Source organism: Moschus berezovskii, chromosome 8 (genome assembly GCF_049115385.1).
Source record: "Moschus berezovskii isolate FMDL1 chromosome 8, NW_MosBer_1.0, whole genome shotgun sequence".
NCBI lineage: Eukaryota > Metazoa > Chordata > Mammalia > Artiodactyla > Moschidae > Moschus > Moschus berezovskii.
Genome location: NC_142467.1, coordinates 111,637,219 through 111,648,781, shown reverse-complemented (window position 1 = coordinate 111,648,781; position 11,563 = coordinate 111,637,219). Strand labels below are relative to the sequence as shown.

Here is an 11,563-nt window from a genome sequence, read left to right as displayed (position 1 = left end):
TTCCAGTCCTGTGGCCACTGCTGAGTTTTCCAAATTTGCTGGCATACTGACTGCAGCACTTTCACAGCATCATCTTTCAAGACTTGAAATAGCTCAACTGGAATTCCATCACCTCCACTAGCTTTGTTAGTAGTGATGCTTTCTAAGGCCCACTTGACTTCACATTCCAAGATGTCTGGCTCTAGGTCAGTGATCACGTTATCGTGATTATCTTGGTCGTGAAGATCTTTTTTGTACAGTTCTTCCGTGTATTCCTGCCACCTCTTCTTAATATCTTCCGCTTCTATTAGGTCCATACCATTTCTGTCCTTTATCGAGCCCATCTTTGCATGAAATGTTCCCTTGGAATCTCTAATTTTCTTGAAGAGGTCTCTTGTTTTTTTCTATTCTGTTGTTTTTCTCTATTTCTTTGCATTGATCACTGAGGAAGTCTTTCTTTGCTATTCTTTGGAACTCTGCATTCAGATGCTTAAAAGTTGTCTTATCTAATTATTACCTAGTCCAATATCATGACGATTTATACCTATGTGTTTTCCTGTTTTTTGTAGTTTCAGCCTTTACATTTAATGTTGTATATTCGTCTTGAGTTCATTGTATATATATGGTGTATAAGTCTAACTTCATTCTTTTATTTGTAGATATTCAGTTGTCTAGCATCATTTGTTGGAGACAATATTCTTTTGTGGTGCTGGAGAAGACTCTTGAGAGTCCCTTGGACAGCAAGGAGATCCAACCAGTCCATTCTAAAGGAGATCAATCCTGGGTGTTCACTGGAAGGACTGATGCTGAAGCTGAAACTCCAATACTTTGGCCACCTCATGCGACGAGTTGACTCACTGGAAAAGACTCTGATGCTGGGAAGGATTGGGGGTGGGAGGAGACGGGGACAACAGAGAATGAGATGGCTGGATGGCATCACCGACTTGATGGACATGAGTTTGAGTGAACTCCGGGAGTTGGTGATGGACAGGGAGGCCTGACGTGCTGTGATTCATGGGGTCTCAAAGAGTCGGACACGACTGAGTGACTGAACTGACTGAACTAACAAAGGAATTTGCATAATTTGTAAAGAAACTCTAAACTTATTTAATATCAACAGTGTTCTTCAAATTTTTCTGGTAGCTTTTGTTGCAAATTTACAAAATGGCTGATTACAATGAAAATTTTTAAATGTCAGAAAATATGTACAATCACCATTTCTTGATCTGTATCATCATGCTTCAACACAGATTTTTGTACCTGGCTGTGAATGTGACAGCTTTTTCCTTTCCTTGGAGTTTCAGTATTGGTTCACTAATATACTCAGTGATACAGGCAAGAAAATGTGTATTATACTGACATTTTTGCTTTTGATTACTGGATATTTGGCAAGAAAATCCAAAACTGGGATTAACAGAACAATAAATCATTGTTAGAAATTAACAATTCAACCAATGAGCATTAAGGTAGACAAGATCATTAAATTATCTTTTATCACAAACTGGTTACAGCACTTGCATTTGAACCTACATACTGATCAAGTTTTGACAACTGTGACACTCTTCAAAGAGTCTATTTCAGAAAACTTATTTACAATAAGCATCACGAGATGAAACAAAACAGTAAGAGAAACCCAGGCTTATTAAAAAAATCATACGAAATCCAGATTTTTGACCTGACATAGCAGAAACACTTTCTGTACTGATAGAAACCTCTTTCTTCATATCCAGCAAAATTCTTCAGCAGATGTCAAAGATGCAAAAACGTGCCACAACTGATTTTTTTTAGGCTGAGAAATCACCTTTTTTGGGTACATTTGGAACTCCTTTAAGACAAAGCATACAAAGTGTTAACTGAGCAGTGTCTTTTACATCATAGCTCATCTAAAGATAAAAAAAATGGGTTGGCCCAGAAGTTCATTCAGGTTTTTCTGTAACATATTACTTAAGGAAAAATCCAAACATTTGAGGCAACCCAATACTTTCAATTTTGAATTAACTAATCTTTAGTACTATCAGAAAGGTCTTATAGTCTATAGGTAATATGCTTGCTTAACTGAATATATTTCATCTTTGTAAAACACTGTCTTTTCCGCAATTTCCAACAAGATTTCCATAATATAAACCATAAATCCATCAAAAAATTTGCCTGAGTACAAGATCTTTTTTAGCTAGCCAAGTATGTAAGTTCTTATCCTCTTACTTGGACTTTTAATTCTGATTTCAGGTGGTTAATTTCATCCATAATTTTTTGACTGTTAAAACAATAAACCCAATATGCATTTGAACAAAATATATCTTAATATTGTTAATTTTATTACATTTTTTTGCATAAAAGTTTTTCTTTTGTTCTGGTGCACAAATTACAGTCATTAATATTTCACTGTAAAATTTATATTTCCCAGTCTTTTCCAGTTGTGGTACTAGCTCAGTTTCATATTAGTAGAACTGATTTTAAATTTAGCAATTTGTTCATATTTATTTTTGAACTAGAAAAATAATTTAATGATATAAAAACAAATATAGGTATCTCAATTACTAATTGTGATTCACATGGGCACAGTGGCTTGTGCTGCTTGCATAAAGCATTCAGATGAACACATATTACTTTGGTTAGTAAATCACTGTTAGAACCAGTTTTTTGACATCAGCCAGTGATGTGTTTATGGGTAGTATGAACAAGCACAGTGCAAAATATAAAGGGAAATATGGTCCTATCAAAATTAAGTTTCATTTAACAGAAAGCATTTTACAGTTCTGTTCACACTAGCCATATTTCAAGTGCTCAAACACCATGTGGTTAGAGGGTGCCATACTGAACAGTCTAATTCATTGCATGATGGGAAACAAGTGGGTTTAGAATGGCTGGATTCCTCCCATTTAAGGGTTCCTCTATTGAAATATCTTCTAAAGAATAATCTTACCTAGTAATCTAGATTTAAAAAACTCTTTTTATACATACGGCATTTTCAAGGACATAAAAAGCCTAGAAGAAACAGGCTAAAATAATCAAATAAGCATCAGATGCTATCTTCTATTATTTTCCAGAATTACTTAACTGTCTAGTAGAGGTACATTGGATCTCTTCTGCAGACTAAAATCTGAATGAATTATAATGAGAAATGAAGTAAAATGAAACTTGAGAAAAAAATGTTTGACTAAATGTTCAGGCCAGTAAAGGGCCTGAAACACAAGGGCCTTGGTGGTGAAGACGTAAGAGATGTTGAGTTAGGGTTTTTCTAATGGAAATAATAAGTGAATGAACAAAATTCACTTACCTGTCTTTTCTCCCACAAGGAAGGCAGGAATCAAGTTTCTCACTGATTCTATTTCCTAAATATGTCAAATTTCCCTTCTACTCTTACTGCCCTGCAATCTCTCCTCAGCTTATCATCTGACAAATGGACAAGAAAACCAGCTAACAGTCATTGTTTTAATCCATCCTCCACGGTACTGCTAGAAGGACCTTCCTAGAACACAAACTGGCTAATGCTGCTCCCATTGAAAACCTTTTGTGGCTCTTTACCACCATCTACAGGAAGAACACGACTGAGTGACTGAACTGAACTGAACTGAACTGAACTGACAGGAAGAAATTCAAACTTCAGTACATGCTTCAAAGTTCAAAGATGCCCACTGTGTTCCAGACAATACACTAGGGCACTTTCCACTGAAAGATCCTCACCATGTTAATATAATACATGTTAATTAGTATAGCTCCGACTATATTAATACCATGTTAATTAATACGGCTCCTATCAGTCATACAGTAAACAAGCTTAGTCCTTTATAGTCACCTCTGTTAGACTTTATAGACCCACGTAGACAGAGAAATGGAGAAGGCAATGGCAAGTACACTCCAGTACTCTTGCCTAGAAAATCCCATGAATGGAGGAGCCTGGTAGGCTGCAGTCCGTGGGGTCGCTGGGGGTCGGACACGACTGAGCGACTTCACTTTCACTGTTCACTTTCACACATTGGAGAAGGAAATGGCAACCCACTCCAGTGTTCTTGCCTGGAGAATCCCAGGGACAGGGGAGGCTGGTGGGCTTCCGTCTATGGGGTCACACAGAGTCGGACACGACTGAAGTGACTTAGCAGCAGCAGCAGACAGAGAAAATCCCATGGATGGAGGAGCCTGGTAGGCTGCAGTCCATGGGGTCGCTAAGGGTCAGACATGACTGAGCGACTTCACTTTCACTTTTCACTTTCACACATTGGAGAAAGAAATGGCAACCCACTCCAGTGTTCTTGCCTGGAGAATCCCAGGGACGGGGGAGCCTGGTGGGTTGCCGTCTATGGGGTCACACAGAGTTGGACGCGACTGAAGTGACTTAGCAGCAACAGCAGCAGACAGAGACTTGCTCCCTTCATACCTGGTATATCTTTAGCACATATTACACTAGATTATGACGACCCATGAACAACTTAAAGTCAGAGGACATGTCTGATAAATCTCTACTTTCAATCTAAACGTGGGGTCGAAAAGAAGAAATTCTAAATGAGTATTGATCAGTACTGTATGTATGTGTTAGTCGCTCAGTCGTGTCTGACTCTTTGTGACCCCATGGACTATAGCCCGCAAGGCTCTTCTGTCTGTGGAATTCTTCAGGCAAGAATACTGGAGTGGGTAGCCATTCCCCTCTCCAAGGCATCTTCCGACCCAGAGATCGAACCCAGGTCTCTTGAGTTGCAGGCAGATTCTTCACCGTTTGAACTACCAGAGAAGCCCACTGATCAGTATAGTACTAGTAACGTTGATCAGTATAGTAGGAAAAGTATATTAATGAAAACTGATTCATCAAAAGGGACAAAGTACACACAGTTCTCCCACTCATCAGGTCTGTTCAGTCACCACTAGGAAGCATCATGTTAATGGAGAAGGGAGAAAGTTATTTCCCATATAAAGCTCGGAATGTGAGAACATACCCCTCACATCTTCATCACTATGAATATTAAAAAGGAAAGCAAGTCCTACAATTTTGCAGATTTCTTCCGCCTGAATTCGATCACACCAGCATCCCTTTTCAATGTCTTTCATCGACCATACTTTCAAGAATTACACAAAGCTTGGGGAAAAAATTTACTAGCAGGATTGCCATGAAGGGGAGATACCAAAATCACCAGGGCTACAGGGATGAGAGTCAAAAGCCTTTAATTAATTAATGAAGCAGGCTCTGAGACCCCACAGCTTAAACTCACATTACTGGTAAGCCTGAAAAGTATCTGGCATTAAGAGTTCTTGGGATCACTTACAGTCATGTTGGTATAGCGAACAAAGCTTCTCATGACAGGCCTAAAATAATTCAATAGCTTTTGAACAGATTCGAGTAATTTAAAGTGTGCAAAGAAAATGAGAAAATGGACATCTCCCTACTCATTTGATTTAAAATGTTAATGTTGCTAAATTAACTGTAGAAACTGGTCTTCGGTCACCTTGTAATCCCAGAGATCTTTCTTCATATCTAACAAAATTCTTGTTATAGAGGTAAACTTATATATTAAGGATTATGTAGAAAATGCCTACTTTAAAAACTGGACATCTCAGCAAATATTTTATCTAAATTGTGCTGTATTTTTAAAGGATTTTTTTCCCAGCATCTACATAAAAATTTATTTATTAAAGAAATAGTTTCTAAAAATTAAATAGACGTAATGCTCTGAAGAGTTGAGAAATCAGACATTTTAAAAGTTTATATATACAACAAAATATACATGTAACAATTAAAACATTTAATTAATTAATATAACCCCACCAATACAATGTTTGCTACTATATTTAAAAGCATTTATCCAAAATATGTCAAGCTCATTCCAAAGGATGAAACACACATGAGCCCATTTCTTATGCTATGAGGTATATGGTAACAACAACAAAAAACCTAAATGCAAAAGGACCATCAGTTGCCTAAATATAAAATTGATCTTTGGCAAAGATGTGTTACACAGGATAACACAGCAATAAAGAGATCCTTAATTTTACACCATCTCCCCATATCACGGCCCTGTTCACTCTTCCCTTTCAGAGTTACAACTCTGTACTAGATAACTCAGAATTTTAAATAGGTGGTCTGCTGATTAACATGTATCTCCTCAAACCTCAGTACTATAGCTATACAAATTACACTTTAAAAATATTTGAAACAGATAATTGAATTTATTGGTTGGCTATGAGTAGGAAAATACATCAGTAAAGAAAAGAGACCCTGTATATAAATATATTACTAGCTAGTTACAATGAAGGTTCCACTGAAAAAAACCGTAAAAGCCCTTGTTACCACCAGTCCATAGGTCATATTCAGTTTCCCATTACCCTTATTAAAGAGCTGCCTAGGCAAATGGGACATTCCTTGAGTTTAGTGCAGATAACGTGCTGGGTTTTGTTACATGAATGGTAAACAAAAGTTAGTCCAGTGCATTACATAAATATAATGTACTGTGAATAAAGACTAGATATTCTATTTTAAACACTATTTCAATAGAACGGTTACTAAAATTTATGTAACCGAAAAGAGCAAAGTGAACATCTTAAAACACTGTTTACAAGTGGGGGATAAACACTTGCCATAAAGGTTCTTTGAATTCTCTGCAGCATCTCTACTGGGTATTCTTATTGTTTCATTAAAAGAACAAATCTGCTGTAAATTGTTGTTTTGCCCAGGATGGTTCTTGGACTTATATAGCATAACCCCAAAACCTTAAAAGTTACTATGGAAATTCCCTAAGTTTAAGTAGTAAAAAGTGGAATACAAAAACTTAAACTTATTATTGAAAACTTGACATCTTAGAAGAGCTTTGAAATTTTAATTTCAACATTTAGAAGTGCATTCCACCCAATTTAATCACGTCCTTAGGTTTCAAAGTGCTAACTCAAGTTTTCCTGGTTGTCACTAAATCAAGTAAAATAGAAAACATTTCCTGTAGTTGTTTCCTGCTTATCTTCTAGGACTGTTAAGTTGCAATCAACAATTTATTTCTACAACTTAAAATTATGCCATAAGCTAATTTTGATGAACATTATTTAAATTCGTAAAGCATAAATAATCAGCCACCAATACAGTAAACTGTACCTCAAGAGATTTTACAAGGAATTGAGCACCTCTGAATTTCTGATCATTAAAAAGAAAATATATCCCAAATTTTCTGCAAAATATTCATAAGATGGATTTATCCTGTAAGAACACCGAAATTACATTATGGCAACACCACATTAAATATATTTGTTACAGAATTTTTGAAGAAAATGTATACTGTGAAAACATACTAGTTTTCCTTTTTTTTTTTTGACTGCATTTTAGGGAGTACGGATTACTGGAAATTATCCAGAACACAGAAAATATTTAAAACACAAACCTTGCTTAACCAAAGTTTCGGTCTATTTTGGTGTGATCATTTATTCACTATAGACTGAAAATATTTTTTCTCTTTTGAAGGTTATGGTTGTAAATCTATACTCCTGGTTCAATTTATCACTATCTAATAAGGTGGAGAAGCTGTTCAAACTGACCCACAGAATGCAGTATGCCTAGAAGAGGCAAGAACAAATATTTTCAAGACATAACCAGCCATTATATCTTAGTATGCTGGTTCCAAATTAATATATGTTGTAGACAATAACAAATACAGATGAAAATATTTTGTGTAAAGCTCAAACCTTTAGCATCTAACAAGTGCACTCTAGTTCCAGCGTCTATGAAAAGAATGCATCCTCCATTAAAAACAGAGTAAGTGCTTCTCCCCTTCTTCCATAAAGCTCAAGCAGTTTCCTTCATCTCATCAGTCCAACCAGCTCCAGCTTGCCTTTGCTGGAAATTGTCATGATGCACACTACCAACACAGTGTTTAGGAAAAATGAGTAAACACACCTTTTATTCACACTTTACAGAAAACAAAAACCCAAAAAGAAACCCTAAAGAAAGCTATGCGTTGGTTCTATATCAATAATACCAGCTTTCCAATGTACTGATTATAAACCCAATGTGTTTGGTGTCAGCACAACTTAAAACAAAAGGCAAAAAATAAAAAACTATCACAACAAAATCTTTAAAAAAAAAAAAGAAAACCTCAAAGGAAAAACCAGGTCCCAGACAAAGATTCAAGATCAAAACCTTTTGTAGAACTTTTTTTAAAGGAAAATAAAAAAGAATCTTTTACTTAAACAGTATGTAATTTTATTTTCTCTTAGAATAAGCACATTTAAGTGCTAAACATTTTTCATAAAATTTTAAGTCATTATCCAAAATGACTCATTCTCTGTATAAAAACTGTTATTAACATTCAACAATTTCTCTTCTTAATGCTCACTGGATACATGGTGTCCTTTTGCTTCCCTGCCTGCAGCTGAAACAAAAGCAGTTAGACCAAGTTCCCTCTGAATTCATTTGTTTTTTGAGAGAATGAATGAATGAGAACAGAATATACAGGAGTTAACTTTGCAAAGTTAAAGCTGGCTTCAATCTCTATTCTACTAATGGCACTACAGGCAAAATACAAGGTATAATATCTTTTATCTTGGTTGACGTATTAAAATGACTTGGTCACTTTAAAAATGATCTGAAGTATTGTCTTAGGACCTGTTTTGAAAATACATCTCATTTATTTCATACTGCTTCATAAACGGAAAATTACTTTTTTTTCTTTTTTAAAAAAAGGGAATGATTTTTTAAAAACATGGAAACTAAGGAATACATGGAAAACAAAAAGAATTCACATGATAGTAGTACTCTGGGTGATGAACAGCACTGTGCAATGACGCCAAAAAGCAGTGCTTGGGTCTGGTAAACAAAGACCCAGGGATCCCCACCCTATGAACATGTTCCAAAATGTGATATTCAATGCTTCACAATGGAAAAAACCCACAGCTCATACAAAAGGATTTTCATAAAACTCTCACAAATGTTAAACAGTATTTAAAAAATACAAAAGAGGATGCACAGATTTTCTCTGCATGCACAGGCAGTGCTTGGTGGGAACAAATTCAGGCAGGCACAGTGGAGATAGGACAAGAAGTGTCTCAAAAAGGAGTTAAGAAGCTGTACCTAAGCAGCCATAATTTTTAACTTAAAAAAGTTAAGAGTTTAATATCAGAACGTACATACATCAACCATTACACATTCAGTCCTTAAATGCCTTCAGATCATTCACTACTCGGATTATCTGTCCTGGTAAACAGTTTTTTGTAAAAATCCAGGAATTCATAGGTAAGTTGTCTCTGGTCCAAGCAAATGTCCTAAACTTTAAACAGAGTTAAATTTAAAGAGCAATGTTCTCAATTTAAAAACAAAGTAGTACAAAAGGGCTAACAAAACCCTAACAGTGCAAATCATCAGCAGAGAAAGTCTGTTGCAACTTCTTTTACAAGCTTTATAACACATGAAACAGGTAAAAAAAACTTAGCCTTAGATTACAATACAATCATTTCCAAATCTGATTTTTTTAGTACAAAATTTCATAAATCAGGTCTTCTGTGGATCATATACAATCATAAAGGCTAAATTCAAATTCTATATTTTACAAACAAGTCTGAAAAAGGAGGGAGTAAAGTATGGAAGAATGATCTCTGGATGTTATTACTGGCCTCAAAAAAGTAGTGCTACAGATTTCTGTGCAAAGAGAATATGCTGTTCAGTTTCCTATTTCAAGGCATGAAAATATTATATTGGATAGACGAAACAGGAAAATTATTTGCAACAAATTAAAGATAGGTGCAAACACACCAATCCCTGTCTAACAGTATATAAAGCATACTGGGCTCAGAATTTGTTTGCTAGCACCTGGCTTTCATACTATATCCTTATCAAATGATCAGACTGAAAACTCAAATCATCATTAAGAAAAAACAAACAAATAAACAAATCTTAGTGGCCATACCTCACTCCCCTATATTCAGAATTTTTACAAGTTTACGAGTAAAACTGAGGTCTTCCTCTGAAGGTACTTGACTACCTCCTGCCAGGAAGGTGAATGCCATTAACCTGGGGCAGGAAAGGCAGTAAGAGCTCCAGTTGTGCAAAAAGTGAGAAGTGGTCAGAGGGGATGAGTGGGTGTGGGCAGCCGCTGATATTGTTCTCAATTAGCCAATGGTGGTCCAGAGGTCCCAGGATGCCTAAAGTGTTCAGCTGAGGTTTAGAATAGAAGATGTAGTCAATTATACCCTGAAAAACAGAAGGCAAAAAGAAAAATAAGAAAATGACACACAAAATGACACTGAAATACTGAGAACTTTCAAGACACATCCTTAGTCATGTTTGGTAAACAAAGAAACTTACTAGCCTGTAGAAAAGGGCAGTTATTACATAGATCAAATAGCATCCCCAAATTGAGAATGAAGAAACCTTAGGGATGGTAATCATTCTTCCTCCTATCTAGATCGCTTCAAAATCTTTAACGAGACCTAAAGAATCCTTCACGGAGAAGGCAATGGCAAGCCACTCCAGTACTCTTGCCTAGAAAATCCCATGGATGGAGGAGCCTGGTAGGCTGCAGTCCGTGGGGTCGCTAAGGGTCGGACACGACTGAGCGACTTCACTTTCACTTTTTACTTTCACACATTGGAGAAGGAAATGGCAACCCACTCCTGTGTTCTTGCCTGGAGAATCCCAGGGACGGGGGAGCCTGGTGGGCTTCTGTCTATGGGGTCACACAGAGTCGGACACGACTGAAGTGACTTAGCAGCAGTAGCAGCAGCAGCAAAGAATCCTTCACGATATGGCCTCTGCTTCTTTTTCCTAACTTAATTTGTGACACTTTTCCTTGCTTACTACCCCACTGCCATACTAGCCCTTTTTGGGGAAGCAGGGTGTGATTCCTGTAGGTGATAAGCTCCGTCCTCCTCCAGGGCCTCCGCACATGTCTGGAACACTTTCTTCTACTTGTCACCTGGCTAAATCCTTCTTAACCTTCAAGTGCCAAGTTTAATTACTTTCCCAAGGCCTTCTGGAATCCTACCCTCATCCACTTAAAGCTCCTACCACCTGATTTTTTCCCTTGCTAATGCACACCCTAAAGTGCAACTATATTATATTTGTGTGGCTGAGATCTACCTTTTCCACCAGACCATGATTTCACAAAGGCCAAGCACAGCTCTGCCTTTCACACCTTCAACAGCACTCAGGCCCAGCATCCGGCACCCAGCTAGGATACTCTTAGTTTGCTCCTCTCTGTCCAGTAACTGTAACAGTCTGCCCTTTACATGCTCTTGGCCAAAAGTATTTAAGCACATTCTAGATTCTTCCTCACTTTCTACCAGTAACAGTAGTCAGCAGGGAAACACCTCTAAGCTCTCCTACCTTTTGGTTATCATCCTCCCCTCTTCTGCCATCAACCTCCTTGAAATGAAAATCTGTAGCTGGTTTTTTCTCTCGTTGCTCAGTTACTCTTCAACTCCTTGTATTCTAGTTTCTCTGACCATCTCTACAGACAACTCTGAGCAAATCTTTCTGAAGCTTAACACTCACTCCTCTTTCCCTAGAAAGGCTTTCTTTCCTTGGCATTTAAGTTCCTTATACTGTCATGGTTTTCCACCTCTTTGGTTATTCACATCATTTACATGTTAGTCTCTCTTCAACTATACATACTCATCTCTT

The 11,563-nt window shown here is 36.9% G+C and overlaps 1 protein-coding gene across 5 annotated transcripts in view; it reads right to left on the bottom strand.

Moving 5' to 3' along the window:
• Window positions 1–5,654: 5,654 nt before the first annotated feature.
• Window positions 5,655–11,563, bottom strand: part of CNOT6 (CCR4-NOT transcription complex subunit 6) — a 94,121-nt gene continuing 88,212 nt past the window's right edge. For all 5 annotated transcript variants that reach the window (XM_055431531.2, XM_088839282.1, XM_055431528.2 and 2 more), the window contains one exon: window positions 5,655–10,132. In XM_055431531.2, the coding sequence (XP_055287506.1) occupies window positions 9,920–10,132 (213 nt within the window). In that variant the 3' untranslated portion in view covers window positions 5,655–9,919. The remainder of the gene's footprint in view (window positions 10,133–11,563) is intronic.